Consider the following 18,168-nt stretch of genomic DNA (forward strand, 5'->3'; position numbering starts at 1 on the left):
CCGCCACACTGTGTCATCAGCAAATTTGGATATATGACTTTCTGTGCCATTATCCAAGTTGTGAATAAATAATGTGAATAATTGAGGCCTTGACACAAATCCTTGTGGGATAACCACTAGTCATATTCTGCCAATTTGAGTACCTACCCATTATCCCTACTTTCAACCAATTTCCCAGCCATGCTCGTAATTTTCCCTCAATTCTGGGGGATCCTATCTTAGTTAAAAGTCTCTTGTGGGATTTATCAAATGTCTTCTGGAAGTCCATATAAACAACATCCCTGTTCACTGAAATAAAATTAGCGGAAGTAAAACATCAATAATGAGGAAATTAATGGAACTAAAGAGTGAGAAATCCCCAGGATCTGACATAGTTTCCACCATCTTAGGCAACTCTTCAAAAAATTCAGTGAGGTTTGTTAGGCATGACCTTTGTTAGGCATGAATGAATCCATGCTAGATCTTTCTGATGTCTGATAACTGAAATTTTTTGAGATGCTCAGTTATCCTATTCTTGAGTATAGACTCCAATAATTTCCCCACCACAGGTGTTAGGCTAACTGGTCTGTAATTTCCTGGTTTTACTCTTTTACCCTTCTTAAAAAAGGCGAGTAACATGAGCAATTTTCCAATCCACTGTAGGTCAATGAGAAAATCAGGTCATCTGAAAGTTATTGCCAAATCTTAATAAGTTATTTCCTTTGAATCGAACGATAGGATTGTGTAATTAAAGGCCCATCATTTATTTGTAGCTTGAGTATTTTACACCCCATTACTTCATTTGGGGTTGTTTATACTGAAAATCTCAACTACAAGATCAGCAGACTGTTGAATAAAGGTAGAATATCACTGTCAAGACTGCAATATTATTTCAACTGCATGCATGGTTCAAAATATTTAGCTTTCAGCAATTCATAGAACCCTACGGTGCAGAAGGAGGCCATTCGGCCCATCAAGTCTGCACTGACCACAATCCCACCCAGGCTCTATCCCCTTAACCCCTTGCATTTACCCTAGCTAGGCCCCCTGATACTAAGGGGCAATTTAGCATGGCCAATCCACCTAACCCGCACATCTTTGGACTGTGGGAGGAAACCGGAGCACCCGGGAGAAACCCAGGCAGATACAGGGAGAATGTGCAAACTCCACACAGACAGTGACCCAAGCCAGGAATCGAACCCGAGTCCCTGGTGCTGAGAGGCAGCAGTGCTAACCACTGTGCCACCCATGTAAATTTACTGAAATAAGATATCCATAGTCATTTGCAATGAAAAGTTAAGAGATTAAATAAAAATATCAAAATAAATAACTTGAAACTTTGTTTTTAACTGCAAAAATATGATTAAAATTATTATTGTTTCTCATGTAAAACACACTATGAATGGGACTTCAAGAAAGCTATTCAAATTTAGACTTTATATGTTTGTAAATTTACTGTTTGAAACTCCACACCCATCAACATCTGTTACTCCGAATCACTATACATCGCACAGAGCCGCCGTGGGGAAAAAGGACCTACGCTTATTTTAACTTCTCAGACTAATTATTTTTATCCCCAGCACCTCCATGATTCACTTACCAGCCTGACTGAAGGAGACTGCAGGGTTACAACTTACTCTATAAGCAGATCATTATCACTACATGGCTGACAGAGAAAGATGTGTGATTGAAGCAGAGAACTCAAGGCAAGTGTGAGATTCCCAGTGCACCGCACAGAAGCCTAGTGTTTCCTTAGTGCGGCTACCAACTAACCAGAAAGCGAACTTCAAAAGTCCAGGATACAAAATTTGCTTTTGTTAGTGCAACACGATCAGTTAAAATAAACGGACTACTGTAAAATGTGAAATGTTTAAAATTGTGGACATGTCAGTTGTCAGTAAAATTATCTTATTTATGTTTTATTTGGAAGGTTCAGCAGCAGCAAATCCCAAGAATGTGACAGGAATGAGGGAGCACCAATAAGGCTTAATTATACTGCTGGACTACATATGGCACCACATGGAAATGATGCAGTTGGTGTAACATATAAAGAGTATTATAAACCAAAGAAACTGCACAGAAGCTCCTTTCATGGCCACAGTGCTCTTTTTCTTTTTCAATGAAAGGAATAATAAGACCATTCAAAGGAACAGCAGAACAGGTTTACCATTAATATAAAGTTATGATTAACAATCATTCCATTACCTGAATGAATGGTTATACATGCTACAGAAATAGATATTACAGGTTTTGAAAGCATTTATTATTGATGACTACCTTAGGGACTACCTTTCAATCCTCAGTTTTGGAGTCCCTCAAAAGTGGAAGTATATCTTTTCTACACTTACCCTTCATAATTTTAAAAACAACCTAGCCTTCTCTTCTCAAGAAACAAGACTCAGCCCGTTCCTTATAGTCATAACTTATCATCCTTGGAAAGATTTTTTGCACTTTATCTGATGCCTAAATATCCTTTTCGTAATCTAGAGGCCAGAACAGTGCACAGGACTCAAATGTGATCTAACCAAGGTTCTATACAAATTTAACATAACCTCTCTGCTTTTCAATTCCATTCCTCGCAAAATGCTTTGTTCACATTTTTATGGCCATGTTAACTTCTGTTGCTACTTTTAATGAATTATGTATCTGCACCCCTGGATCCCTTTGCTCCTCTTGTCTCACTTGAACTCATATTTCCTGGATTCAAACCCCTGACTTTAATCATGAGTCTACCACAGGGTACCTTATGGGAAAGCCTTTTAAAAATGGAAATATACATTATCTTAGCTGATGTTTCTGTTACTTCTTCAAAGAATTCAATAAGGTTGGTCAAGAATGAACTTCCTTTTTGAAATCCAAGCTGACTTTTCATGATTATTTCTCAGTTTCTACATATTTTTCTACTGCACATCCCTGAGTAAAGATTCCATTTTACCTTTGTCACTGACGTTAAGCTGACCTTCTATAAATTCCACTATTTGTTCCAGCTCCATTTATAGATATAGGATTTACTCGATCTCTCCGCCAGTCCTCTGGCATTATTCCTTTTAATAAATGCTTAAATGGTCAATTGTGCGGTGCCAGAAACGGCAGTGAACAGCATTCATAGCTATTGGATGTCAGAGCAGGCCAGCAAGTTCTGCATTGTGCACATGTAGCGCAAATCCAGAAGTTGCAGTGGGCAAACTAACATTACTCTCAAGTCCTCACAACATCCAACACTGTAAATTTAAATGATAGGTAGGGAACAAGTGTGAATTGTCCATTACTAATGTATTACTTACACCAAAGACATTTAGATCTGGTATTTCTTGGCGTTAAGGAGCTTCCTCTCAATTCGTGAAAACTTAATAAGAAGGCCCATACCAAAAGAAATCTTTTAAAGTTAAAATGGATTCAAACAAATGTTAAGATTAATCTCACCTTTTAACTGTTTTAAGATTTAACATACTTTTTTATTAATACATTTTAAACAGGATGTATAACTTTTTCTAATGTAAATAGCTTTTAAATTAATACTTATGGGCATTTTCATTGATTTTGTGAATTTTTTTAAACGTATCAGGTAAATTTTAAAAGATCAATGTGAAAAGTTTCAATAAATCTTGTGAAAAGAAATTGAAAGCCAGATAGATTTTACTTTGTGTATTCATGTAAAGTCTCTCTGCACCAACAGCATGTTATTTTCAGAAATTGCAGTCAACACTTCCGAGCATAAACCTTTTAAATATTTCCAAGGATGTATTCTCTCTGTCATTGTCTTTCTTTAGTTTATCTTTCTTAGTTCCAATCTCTTTACCTAAAAGTTTTCTTTAATCAGCTACGTCACTCTCTGTCTTAACGTATATCATTGATATACCATCATCTTAAACCTTCTTGGGCCGGATGGTGTCACTGCCGAACTCAGTTTCAAACAATCTCCACGGTGAGAATTTCAATTTGAAGTAGGGCGAATTTCCCTCCCAGGGTCAGCCTCAGATACAGCAGCAATGGCCCAATTCTTCCAATCAGAAACAGGAGATCCAACCCTCATCAGACAAGGAAACTACCCACTTAACCTCCTCCAATTTTTCCGGCTAATCTTCCAATGGAGGATCCTGCAACACTCACTCAGCCGAGGAAATCTCGGAGTGAGTAGTGGGGAGAATCTGCACAGAAGACATGTCCCTTTTTACGGCATTATCTGTCGTATTCTGGTATCTAAGAGTTTAAATGTCCCAAAACTTCTCATGTGTAAGTGAATGAGTGCATAAGTATGTGGGTCAATGTGTAGGCGTGTAAACAGATAGGGTGGATGAACAAAGTGTGTAAACAGGTAGGGTGGGTGAGCCAAGTGTTAAGCAGGTAGGGTGGTTGTGTGTATAAGCTGGTAAGGTGCCTAAACTAAGTGCATAAGCGAATAGGGTAGCAAGGTGATGTTGGGTTGAGGGTGGTCATCGAGTGCTGGGGCTCATCAGGTCAGTTAGGTTTTGTCTGTGTGTTTGGGAGTGGGGGGGTCAATTGTATAGTAACTGAGGAGATAAGCTAGGATTTTTCTGTCGTATATTTATTGGGTAACTATTCAGGTAAGTAAGCTGGAACTGTCCAACATCTCTGACCTTAACTCAGCACTGCTCGGGGCAGGGAAATTACCCATCAGAAGTTCAAACTTCCTGGCCAATTGTGCATGCAAGTGTGTGTTGGGGTGGGAGGATGGGGTTGGTGGTATATCTGGTCTCCAAAGATCTGGAGATCAGAAGATCTAGACAATAAAACATCAGAACAAATTGTGAATTATTTGAATGCAGTGCTAAAGCCTTCATTTTTTTCAATATTCCAAACTGCAATTCTTCCCCAAGAAATTGATTGTACTTGTCAGAATTCTAAATCTACTCATTAACTTTTATTTTTGAAAGTGCTTCAATTATTTAACAATGTTCAATTTATCTGGACTCAAAAATCAACAAAAAACACAATAGGTGCTGAAAATTCAAATGTAATTCACAACATAGCAATTCGAAAACTGGGATATTTTGTGAATCCGGATTGCAAAAAATCATTGTCTCTTGAAAATAACTAGCTTACAGTCTCAGCACAGTGACTTATTACACACCATGCTTCATTTCTGTACTGTTATAAAAGCACAAATCTTTTACTGCAATTTTGCAACATACATCAGCAATTACATTCACTTAAAACATTTCCATAAAACTTCTATGATTTTTTTGCTATTATTCCAGAAAGACAAATATACAATTTTTATACACAATATTTCATCTATTTTGAAAAAAATAATGTCTTGCTTCCAAGGGATTTTGTTCTGCTTTCTTTGATTATACAATAGATATATTTAAGTAAAATATTGAACATTTTCTCTATCAAAGGGTGTGAACTTATTAATCTAGCAGTACTTTGGCAACAGAAAAGGTAAAACTAAGCCAACCTTTTATTAGCTGAATTTTTAAATATATCCATAAAATACCATTACTTTAGAAAAATTATGTATAATGTTTGCCAAGTTTTACCTTTCAACACCATAGCCAACATGTTACACATGTGGAATGGATAGAAATTAGGATGCAGCATTCCAAGCATTAGCAAAGAATGACTCTAATCTCAAGAACCTCATTTTCTTTTAATTAAGTCCATTTTGAAAATCTACAAATTAAAAATACGACCTAATATATGATTTTGGGACAAGGCTCGGCAAAATTGTTAAATTCATCTTCACTTCTATCTGAAATTTTACATTCCATTCCTGAAAATGAAAGCAATGCAGCACTTCTGTTAATCAAGGGAATTTTAAGTGACAATTAATTGATTCTACATGTGGCTACTATAATACAATTTAAAATACTAATCTTTTAAAAAGGCAGCGGTGTTGGATAATTGCTGAAGCTTCACGGCTATTATAATAGCAAAGTTTCTAACTGTAAGAGAGATACAATATGTCTGTTGCTGGTTTTCCTGTTTTATCTATAATTGCCAAAGCAAACTAAAGCTTGTAGCTTTGATTATTTTGAGCATTTTCCCCACAGTTAAACACAATCTTTTTAACAAAATATTTATAACATGATTGTAATCTTTACAGAAATCACAATTGTAATTGTCATCTATTACCAGAATGTTTTACATTGACCTTGAAATAACAAATTGAATTATCATTTCTCATTCTTAATACTTTCAAATTCCTTTCCATATTGTTGAATTGATCCAATTAGTGGTCTTTGTTGGCTTGGTCTGACTTAAAAGGGAAATTGTCAGTTAAATGATTATTGCAAAAATCTATTATCAAAAGGAGTTTAGACTAAAAGAGATTCAACTTAAATTGACAAATAAAGGTGCATCGTTCTTCATTAAACCTGCTGAATGCGAGCATCAACAGAAAAAGATATTGGGCGGAATTTTCACCCAAAAATTCTAAGCGTCATAATGGCGAGAATAATGGAGTGATCCATGCCGGTCACTCAGGCGCGCTTCACATTGCAAACGTCCCACACTTGGTCACTTTTTTTGAGAAGTGAGAGTTTTGTGTCGGTACTGGGGTGGGGGCAGGGCCTAACACACCATTGAACCCAGCTTCAGAGCACTCGAGCACCTTTTCTCAAGGGCACCCCGATCTCCCGGTGCACTGGGAGATCCTCTCCCTCCCCCCATGGACATTGAGACACCCCCCCCCCCCCCCACCCCATCGGCAGCATGTTCTCCCACCCCCACTCATGACACGGGTTGCCAGCATCGGGGCACTCCCGATGGATTCCCCTGCCTGAGCCCTGACATTCCCCCCGCCCCCATCCCATCATGACCCTCCCATCTGATCCATCCCTGCATTGCCCCCACTCAGGCTCCACTCCCTTGGCAGTGCCACTGGCACACTGGCTGTTCCCAACTGGCACTGCTGGGGTGTCTGGTGGCCACTGTTGGGGTGTCCGGTGGCCTGGTGAGCACTGCCAGCCATGCTCTAGACCACCCCGGGGCTTCAAAAGCCTCTGAAACCCCAGTTATGGCCATTGTGCCAGGTATCCATGAGTGGAGACCAGTAGTGATTCTCGCTGTTATTGCGCTGCACCCAAAGGCCGGAGAATTCTGTGCACTGGTATTTGAATGGGTTATTAATATTTAAATACTACTTTAAACATGCTAATCAGCCTCACGCCCATTCTGGGTGCAATCCGGTGCGTGCCATTAGAAAGGGGCCAGGACAATTGCAAACCATTTCTTGCCAGGTGCAAAACCAATTTTTAGACTCGCACGCTATTTTTCCAGTTTGGCGCAATTCATGCCAGGCACGAGGTGGGAAAATTGTCCCCATTGTGTTGCCTCGACACCAATTAAAAAGAACATGTGGAGTCAAAATGACACTAGCTCTTCATGTTAGGTACAATCTTCTGAAAAGCTAGCCAAGTTGCTTTGATTGATGACTTCTCTGTAGCTTGCTGCCTGTACACTGGGGAAAAAAAATTACTCTTGACCAAAGCCTTCTGTTTCTTCAATGGCATACAGCAGCTTCTCCTTTAGTTGATCATAACTTTTGTAAGGGGGGAGGTCCAGGCGATTGAAGCTGTAAAAACCCAAATGAACAGTCATATGCACCAATCATGTTTCAGTATCTTGTTTTTAAAAATGATTTCAAAAATCCCTCCTTCCCAAAAGGTGTCTGGTTTCAAGGAATCAATTTCCTAGATCAATCTGCCTGCAAGTTCAATCCTTCTCAACCACATGACTGATCAGAACAGATTTAAGTATAAAGCATGTCTTAGTAAATAGTACAATACTTTCTAAGTGTGTCATGACGTACTCCAGAGCCATAAAGCTCAGGTGCAGTGAAATTGCAATTATTTTCAACATTTCATTTAATTGTAGTGATTGAAATTTATTATTACAGGATTGGGGACAAAAGGAAGAGGAGGAAGAAAAGTGACAAGCTCAGATAGTCATAAACACATTAATCAAAATAAACTTTCTGCTCTGATATATTGTCAATAACGGAATAGGAAACAAAAATGATTTTGTGAGGAGCATGTGTGTTTTGTCCCTTGGATAAGATTATATATTTGGAAAATGTGCTGTGGGCTGGTAACAAATATATTCAGCAGGATCTGTTTTGCCTCGGATGCATTTTTACATTCTGAGCATTCATTTTGTCTTTGTCCAATGAAAATGGATCTGTCGAAATTGCTCCAGCTCCAAAATGGTAAGAGCCAGAAGAAAGGAAAAGGTAATAGTTTGTTTTACTTTAGGAAAGCAGAGAGAGATGAATAATAGTAATGTGATGAGATGAGTGGAGTAACTGTTTATTTAATAACTTTTAAATTGTATCAGTGCTTGTGTAGAAAGTTAACATTACAGGAATAAAGCTGCTCCTGAATTTTCAATAGCATTGTTACTGTATTAGTGTTTACTTTGGCACTACAATGGATAAATCGAAAACTTGCTAAACTCCCCAACCAGAGACAAGTCTCCTTTGAATGCGCTGCCCATAAAACAATGAATAAAGCCATTTAGAAAATTTGGAGGGGAGCTTGGACTCAGTTTTAAATCTTTAGAAACAATGTACAACATAAATTAAATCATCACTTTTTAACCTTTCATTAAAACACAAGGCTTATTATACTTGGGACACAGTTTACATTGGGAATAGATTTCGAGAATGTGCCAATGATTACTGTGAAAGATTTCCATTCCTGGTGTTTATTTGTCTCCAATGACCGAATAAAGTGCTATAGCTCACATCAAAGTAAAGGAGAGTTAAATGTAAACTATGACATACGTTCGCCTGAAATAACAGAGCCACGTTCCAGATGTAGCCGTATAATCATCTGCATTTGTTATAAATATTCCAGAACAATGAAACTCATACAACATTCTATTTCTTTCTCATCCATATTTTGCAGCGAGTTAGTTGATATTAACGCTGTGGCCAAAGTGCTAACGTTACCCTTCGAGACCCTGAGCTCGGCAGTGGAAAATCACTGTTCCCACTCCCAACTGTTTATAACTGTGGTGCATTCAGTTTGAGCTTTACATCCCATATCTTCCCATCACAAAGTCTGTCTACTTCCACCTCTGTAACATCACCCATCTCCGACCAAAACCCTCATTCTTGCCTTTGTCACCTCGAGATATAACTATTCTGTGCTCTCCTGGTCAACCTCCTGTCCTCAAATCTTCATAAACCATTGCCGTCCATATCCTTTCTGCCTCTCCACTATTCTCCTTGAAACCTATCTCTTTGTCAAGGCTTTTAGTCACCCGTCCTACTATAACAAAGCTGGTTAGGTACATTGGACATTCTAAATTCTCTCCATGTACCCGAACAGGCGCCAGAGTGTGGCAACTAGGGGATTTTCACAACAACTTAATTGCAGTGTTAATGTAAGCCTACATGTGACACTAATGAATAAACTTAATCTCCATCAGTAACTTGAAGTAAATCGTTGGACTGATTTCACTTCTGTGAAGTGCCTTGGGATATTTTCTAAGGTTAACGATGCTAGAAGTTATTGTACATAATTTACTGCACCATTAATGCCAAACAGAAGTCTTAACAGTAAGTCTCCATCTAGCCTTGTTTTTTTTTTCATGTTGTTTTATTACAACAGGTAAGAGGTTCTGTTATTGCATAGTTATAGGGTAGAATAATTATTAAATTGTTGATTATGGCTGAGGGATATAGATGTCCCTGTGTTGAATTGGGGCAAGGTTATTTTAGGCAGGAGCGTTAGAAACAGTATCAGGTTAAAACAAAACTAATGATAAAGCACTGTTCACATGCACTTTACTGTATTTCTGATTTGCACTGTAACTGATCAAGAGTTTAAAAAATGTGCATATAGCCTAATGGATACAACAAATAGCTTGCTTACACTGGGTCTAGCTAATTGATTAAATGATATTGATTTGAGAAAGCGCATTTTCAGAGAACCTTTTCACTAATTAAAACAATCTCAATTTTTTTTTAAAAGAGCAGATTAATTTATTGTTACTGACCAAGTGTGACTTCTTGGAAGCCAAGAATCCTTTCCAACTTTATCAATGCAGAATTTCTGTGGCCCATTGCTTCCTGTAAATAAAATTCATATTGTATGAATGTTAGTGGCTCAATATGTTTCAATAATTGAGTATCTGGATCCATCCTCTCTGCTTGATTTCCAACTAAACCTTGCTAAACTCTACACATCACAGAATCCCTACAGTGCAGGAAGTAGTCATTCGGCCCATCGAATTGTTATAATAATTATAATAATTGTTATGGCAAGCAGGCGGGTAAGTGGATCTGAGTCCACAAAAAGATCAGCCATGATCTTATTGAATGGCGGAGCAGGCTCGAGGGATGAGATGGCCTTCTCCTGTTCCTAGTTCTTATGTTCTTGTCGAACATGCACTGACTCTCTTACAGAGCATCTCAACCAAGCCCACTATAACCCTGTGCATTTACTCCGTTAATCCCCCTAACCTACTCATCTTGGGACACTAAGAGACAATTTAGCATGGCCAATCCACTTAACCTGCATATCTTTGGACTGTGGGAGGAAACTGGAGCACCCAGACAAAACCCACACAGACATAGGGAGAACACATAAACTCCACACGGACAGTCAACCAAGGCCGGAATTGAACCCTGGTCCCTGGAGCTGTGCGGCATCAGTGCTAACGGTAGTGTCCCCGTGCCATATCATGTTCAAGGATTCAAATCTGAATACCTAAGATTAGATGAATGCAGAACAAAAAACATGGGAATCTCATTAAAAAGCTGAATTACTCACTGGAATGTCAACTTCAAGGATAATTAAATGAGGACCTTGAGTTATTTTACTGCCTCATAGCTCCAGGGACCAGGGTTCAATTCCGGCCTTGGGTGACTGTGTGGAGTGTACATGTTCTCCCTATGTTTGTGTTATTTTAAAATGCAAGTGCAGTGGATCACCAGCATACAGAATGGTGGAAAGAACTATTGCGCCTTCAATTCCCACGGTGCTAGGTTCTTGCTCTCAGCCATATCATTGTGCATTGAAAAGAGGCCAGTTACTTCCCATAGAGAATGAGTGGGACGGTGGGTGGGATGATCGGTGATCGGGGGAGAGCATTGTCATGGCAATCAACATGCACCATTTACTAGCCACTTTCAAAGTAGCAGTGGTAGCAATTTAGCTGCTCTTTTGGCATGAGATGATAACCAGTGATCAAATGAAGATGGGGATGGGGGGGGACCCACAGCAAGTTAAAATTCTAAATTGGAGCATGGCCAATTCTGATGGTATCAGGCAGGGACTTTCAACAGTTAACTGGGGGAGTCTGTGGGAAGACAAAGGGACATCTGGTAAGTGGGAGTCTTTCAAAAGTGTGTTAACGAGGGTTCAGGGTAAACACATTCCTCTTAAAGTGAAGGGCAAGGCTGGTAGAAGTAAGGAACCCTGGATGACTCGGGATATTGAGGCCCTGGTCAAGAAGAAGGAGGAGGCAAATGACATGCATAGACAGCTGGGATCAAGTGGATCCCTTGAAGAGTATAGAGGGTTTTGGAGTACAGTTAAGAGAGAAATCAGGAGGGCAGAAAAGGGACACAAGATTGCTTTGGCAGATAGGGCAAAGGAGAATGCAAAGAGCTTCTACAAATACATAAAGGGCAGAAGAGTAATTAGGGAGAGAGTAGGACCTCTTAAGGATCAAAAGGTCATCCATGTCGGATCCACAAGAGATGGGTGAGATCCTAAGTGAATATTTCTCATCAGTATTCACTGTTGAGGAAAGCATGGATGTTCCTGATCTTGGGGAAATAAATAGTGATGTCTTGAGGGGTGTACATATAACAGAAAAGGAGGTGCTGGAAGTCTTAAAGCGCATCAAGGTGGATAAATCTCCAGGACCTGATGAACTGTATCCCAGGACATTGTGGGAGGCTAGGGAGGAAATTGCGGGTCTCCTAGCAGAGATACTTGAATCATCGATAGTCACAGATGAGGTGCCTGAAGATTGGAGAATGGCAAATGTTGTGTCTTTGTTTAAGGAGGGCTGCAGGGAAAAGCCTGGGAACTACAGACCAGTGAGCCTCACATCTATAGTAGGTAAGTTGTTAGAATGTATTTTGAAAGATAGGATCTACAGGCATTCAGAGATGCAAGGACTGATTAGGGACCGTCAGCATGGCTTTGAGAGTGGAAAATCCTGTCTCACAAATTTGATTGAGTTTTTTGAAGGGGTAACCAAGAAGGTAGATGAGGGCAGTGCAGTTGATGTTGTCTACATGGACTTTAGCAAAGCCTTTGACAAGGTACCACATGGTAGGTTGTTGCATAAGATTAAATCATTAAACCAAATGGATACAAAATTAGCTTGATGACAGAAGACAGAGGGTGATTGTAGAGGGTTGATTTGCAAACTGGAAGCCTGTGACCAGCGGTGTGCCTCAAGGATAGGTGCTGGGTCCACTGTTATTTGTCATTTGTATTAATGATTTGGATGAGAATTTAGTAGGCATGGTTAGTAAGTTTGCAGATGGTTAGTAAGATTGATGGCATAGTGGACAGTGAAGAAGGTTATCTAGGATTGCAACGGGATCTTGATCAATTGGGCCAGTAGGCTGATGAATGGCAGATGGAGTTTAATTTAGATAAATGCAAGGTGATGTATTTTGGTAGATCGAATCAAGGCAGGACTTACTCAGTTAATGGTAGGGCATTGGGGAGAGTTACAGAACAAAGAGATCTAGGGGTACAGGTTCATAGCTCCTTGAAAGTGGAGTCACAGGTGGACAGAATGGTGAAGAAGGCAGTCAACATGCTTGGTTTCATTGGTCAGAACATTGAAAACAGGAGTTGGGACGTCTTGTTGAAGTTATACAAGACATTGGTAAGGCCACACTTGGAATACTGTATACAGTTCTGATCACCCTATTATAGAAAGGATATTATTAAACTAGAAAGAGTGCAGAAAAGATTTACGAGATGCTACCGACACTTGATGGTTTGAGTTATAAGGAGAGGCTGGATAGACTGGGAGTTTTTGTCTGGAGTGTAGGAGGCTTAGGGTGATCTTATAGCGGTCTGTAAAATAATGAGGGGCATAGATCAACTTGATGGTCAATATCTTTTCCCAAAGGTAGGGGAGTCTAAAACCAGAGGGCATAGGTTTAAGGTGAGGGGGAAGAGATACAAAAGGGTCCAGAGGGGCAATTTTTTCACACAGAGGGTGATGAGTGTCTGGAACAGGCTGCCAAAGGTAGTAATAGAGGCAGACACAATTTTGTCTTTTAAAAAGTGTTTGGACAGTTACATGGGTAAGATGGGTATAGAAGGATATCGGCTAAATGCAGGCAATTGGGACTATCTTAGGGGTTAAAAGAAGAGGCAGAATGGACAAGTTGGGACAAAGGGCCTGTTTCCATGCTGTTTTTCAGTGGCGGAGGTAGCTCGTTATTGGCTGCCAGTGTGATCTCCAGTCCTGCCGAAGTCCATAGCGTTTTGCATGGCCAGCTCACCCTGCCACTGGGAAACCCACTGCAAAGGGTCGCCTTCGGCGGAACTGGAAGATCCGGGAAGTGGGAAGGGCTGCAAAATTCCACCCAGAGTGTTAAATGTTTTACTATCAAAAAAAGGTTAGATTGCAAGTTTAAATATGTTAAGATCTTACTGAGGGCTTTGGTGAAATTTGCAATTGAAAATCTGTTGATGGTGCAATGCAGAGTCATAAAAACGGAAATAAAATATCCTAAAAGCCTTGGAAAATAATTTCTTACCTATTAACTCTGCAAAGCCCCCAACTGGCAAACGACATGTGCCAGTGACAAATTGTAATAATCTGATTCGCTTCTCATTGTCCATTTCTTTTACAACCTGATTACGGAAGAAGAAAAGAGCATGAGGCAACTAGGCTTATAATCGTCAAATTACCTGCATTAATCTTATTTCAAGTTAGGTTCATAAAATTCCTTTATTCAAAGGACCACTGAAATAACAACAAAAATAATCACCGCAGTGATGGGCTCCTCTGAAGCTTCACTGGCTGAAGGCACTGTCCAGTATAGTTCTAAGTCATTCAGACCATAAAATTCCCAAGTTTAATTACCATTCAGTGCTAAACTAGCTGACCTTCTGCGACTTAGGATACAAAAATCAGACTCAGGTCAGCTTCTGATGAAAGGTCACAGCCCTGAAAAGTTAACTCTGTTTCTCTCACCACAGATGTTGCCTCTGCTGAGTATTTCCAGCATTTTCTCTTATTTCAGAGTTCCAACCTGCAGCATCTGCTTTTGTATTAGTGATTATTCAGAATGTGACCAAAAACCTTTAATTTTTGAATTTATGTTTTCAGCCAAAACCACCAATTCTCAGCTTTTCCCAAATATGATGGTTATCTGATCTGCTGCCTCATCAAATGTAATTCTCAATATCAGTTACTTCCTTTTGGGATTTTAATCCTGAGATTTTGATAAATTGACTTTACATTTGTAGAACTATCCTTACTGCACTACTCTTTGCTGCAGCCCTCAGACCTGACGGACACTATCATGCTGATTAAATAAATGGTGGTTGTATTCCAATTGTTAATCCAATCACCGTGCACATGTTTCAAAACCAGCTGCAGTCAGAATTATGTCTCCAACCTAATCCAACACAAATGATCTTTAGTTACTGCATTCAAATGAAGTGTTGGAATATCCCGAGGTCATGAAAATTGCAATGCGAATTTGCAATGAAATGAATCAAATTTCCAGAGCAAAGCAGAGCAAGAAAGTAATCTCATATTGTTCGAAACTCAAATTGGAGAAACCCTTGAACAATGAATAAGCAGCTGAGTTTTGTGATTTATTTTAGTAGATGTATTGCTCAAGAAGCAAATCAGCTGGGCTGTAGCATAAAGAAACCACAAAGCAGTAAGCTCAATTCCTAGTCATAAAACATGGTGTAATATCACTTAGCAATAGCTTGTGAATTTTAATTCTTTTTTGGTACCTTACTAGCATCTTTGGTTTCCATAATTAGTTTTCATAATACATAACACACTTGCAGCAGCAAGATTCATTGCTTACTTCCTGTCATGTTTTAAAATGAATGTTATTTAAAAATAAAGAACACTATTGTACATTTATTTATTTTTCAGCATGGTGTGGGGCTTGGATGAATTTCAAATTACACACCCAAAGTGAATAATCATCAGTCATATGAATAGAGAAATCATAGTCCTGGCCTGATGCTATTTGTGGACTGTTCAGTCTGTGCACATAACAATCACTCAGATTGTGCAAGGTTTTCACAGCAGTTTAGCCTCATTTATGTTTTCAGCCAAAACCACCAATTCTCAGCTTTTCCCAAATATGATGGTTATCTGATCTGCTGCCTCATCAAATGTAATTCTCAATATCAGTTACTTCCTTTTGGGATTTTAATCCTGAGATTTTGATAAATTGACTTTACATTTGTAGAACTATCCTTACTGCACTACTCTTTGCTGCAGCCCTCAGACCTGACGGACACTATCATGCTGATTAAATAAATGGTGGTTGTATTCCAAGTTTGTCTCTTTCAGAGGGATGGTATATAATACAGTTTATTTAATGGTGGCATTTAAAAAATAACAACTTATATTTATATGGAAGCTTTATGTAACGAAACATCCCAAGGTACTTCACAGCAGCATTATAAAATGCCAAAACACATGAGGAAATATTAGGTCAAGTAACCAAACATTTGGATAAATAGTTAGATTTTAAGTTGCACCTTAAAGGGGGAAAAGTGAGGTAAAGAGGTGGAGAGGGATAGGGAGGGCATTCTGGAGCTTGGGGCCCAGGTAGTTGAAGGCATGACCACCAACAATGAAGCAAATATCGGGAATGCATAAGTGGCCTGAATGAGAGCATATCTTGGTGCTGGAGGAGGTTACAGAGATAGGGAGGTGCGAGGCTATGCAGGGATCTGAAAACAAGGATGAAAATGTTAAAAGACATTGCTTGAGTGAGAGCCAATGCAGGTCACAGCAAGCACAGGAGGAATAGGGGAACAAGACCTGCTGCAAGTTAAGACACAGGGAGCAGAGGTTTGGATGACCTCAAGTTTATGGAGGGCAGAATTTGAGACACCAACGAGGAATGCGTTGCAATAGTCGAGTTTACAGATAATCAAGTGCGAAGAACTCATGCATTTTATTCATCTTCATCAAGACTATTTGTGCATCTGGTCCTTCCTTTAGCCTATCCAGAACTCGCTGATGTCTGGAAGTCAGTCACTAGAATTACCAACATAATCCCTCTACTTCTTCATCTTACTTTTCTCCTTTAAAACCTTCACAAAACTAGTCTGTTTGATCAAGCTATTAGTCATCCCTTCCAGTTTTTCTCTTCATAGCTTGGGAGCTATTTCTGTGATGTGCATCTGTGAAGCACCCTTTTTTATAAATTAAAACTACACTATACATGAATGCAAGTTATTATTAAGTTCAACCTGCATTCCACAGTTCTCCTCTATTCAGTAGAATGATCTCTTGGATCTATGCTCTCCACAATCAAACATTTTAAAAGCCACTATTCTTTAAATTTTAACACATTACTGTCAAAAAAAGCCAAATGCAAGAACATAAGCCTAAAAACTCAATTTAACAGCAGACTCATTTTGAGATTCAAAAGTTCTCCCACCTATGGATTGTGCCAGTAATTCCCAACATTTCTCTCACGTTCTTTTGCTGGAGGGCAGAATGTAAGAGAACAATATAGAAGCAGGATTTCACCAATATTCAAAGCAACGAAGAGAGTTCACTGATAGAAGGAAGTGTCTGTTGTTTTAACAGAGGCTTTTCATTACCACCATTTTTGCTGGGACAGACCTGCCTCAACAGTTATCTGATACTTTCCATCAAGAGAAACTTTATAATTCAACAACTTGGTGGACTGCGAAAAGAAGAAAGTCCAAGCAAAATATGAAAGGAGGAATAAAGGAGAAAAATAAATTTTATTCAAACCAAAAATAGTTTGACAGTTTGGGAAAAGAAAATTGAAAGAAAAAGTTCCAGGCCATTTACACTGACTCTGCATCACAGACACAGGTCAGTTGGCCCAACTGGACTATGTCAGAGCTTATGCTTCACCTGGCCTTCTCCCATCCTTCTTCAACAAATCCTGTCAGTATAACATTCCATTTCTTTCTCCCTCATGTGCTTATATAGCTACATCTTAATGCTTCTATTTTATTTGCCTAACTCTTTGTGGTGATATGTTTCCCATTTAGATCACTCTGAGTAAAGACATTTCTCTCTCTTAAACTCATTAGATTTATTTGGCTGTTTCATATTTATGATTTCGAAGATTGGATTCCCCCAAAATTGGAAACAGTGGGCGGAATGGTCTCCCAAAAAATTAAGTGTCATAACAGCGAGAATAATAGAGCGATTCATGTCAGTCTCTCAGGCACGATCTGCACCGCAATCGTCCCACACTCACGTCACGTTTTAGGAGAGTTGGGAGTTTTGCGCTAGTACTGGGCAGGGGGGTGGGGGTGAGGGGGAGGGGGAGAGAGAGAGACAGGGCCTAAACACACTGGTGAGCCCAGCCTCAAGCGCTCAGGCACCTTCTCGCAAGAACAACCAAATCTCTCAGTGCATTGGGAAACCCCCTCACTCATCGGTGGCATGTTCCCCCCATCCCCTCCCCAACATGGGTCTCTGACATTCGGACATCGAAACCTTCCTGACATGTTCCCCGACATGATCCAAACCACCCCCCCCACTCAGGCAGCACCTCCATGGCACTGCTCCTAGCACACTGGAACTGTCCAGCGGGCACTGCCAGGCTGTCCACCATCCCTCGACCACCTGGAGGCTTCAATGGCCTCCAAGCCAGGTCTCCACTAGTGGAGACCAGTAGTGATTCTCGCCATTCTCTTGCCATACCCAAAGGCTGGAAGATACTGTGCGCTGGGAGTCAAACAGGCTATGCACATTTAAATGCTACTTTAAATAAGCTAATTGGCCTTGTGCCCTTTCTGGGCGTGAACTTTGCGCCATTAGAAAGGGGCCAGGAGAATCACAAATCAATTGGCGCCAGGCAAGAAATTATGGCACGAACTATTTTCCTGACTCGGCACAATCCGCGCCAGGCACGGTGAGGTGGGAAAATCGCCCCCATTGTCTTTATATACTTACAAACATGGGATTTAATAACAGGATTAGGCCACTCAGTATATCGAGCCTGCTCTGCCATTCAATAAGATTATGGCTGATCTG

General features: G+C 39.8%; 1 protein-coding gene across 4 annotated transcripts in view; it reads right to left on the bottom strand.

The window, feature by feature from the left end:
- Positions 1-4,758: 4,758 nt before the first annotated feature.
- wwp2 (WW domain containing E3 ubiquitin protein ligase 2) overlaps positions 4,759-18,168 on the bottom strand; it is a 207,083-nt gene continuing 193,673 nt past the window's right edge. For all 4 annotated transcript variants that reach the window (XM_078210656.1, XM_078210653.1, XM_078210654.1 and 1 more), the window contains 3 exons: positions 13,694-13,790; positions 9,949-10,021; positions 4,759-7,519 (listed from right to left, as the gene is read on the bottom strand). In XM_078210656.1, the coding sequence (XP_078066782.1) occupies positions 7,420-7,519; positions 9,949-10,021; positions 13,694-13,790 (270 nt within the window). In that variant the 3' untranslated portion in view covers positions 4,759-7,419. The remainder of the gene's footprint in view (positions 7,520-9,948; positions 10,022-13,693; positions 13,791-18,168) is intronic.

This window comes from Mustelus asterias, chromosome 4 (assembly GCF_964213995.1).
Source record: "Mustelus asterias chromosome 4, sMusAst1.hap1.1, whole genome shotgun sequence".
NCBI classification, from domain to species: domain Eukaryota; kingdom Metazoa; phylum Chordata; class Chondrichthyes; order Carcharhiniformes; family Triakidae; genus Mustelus; species Mustelus asterias.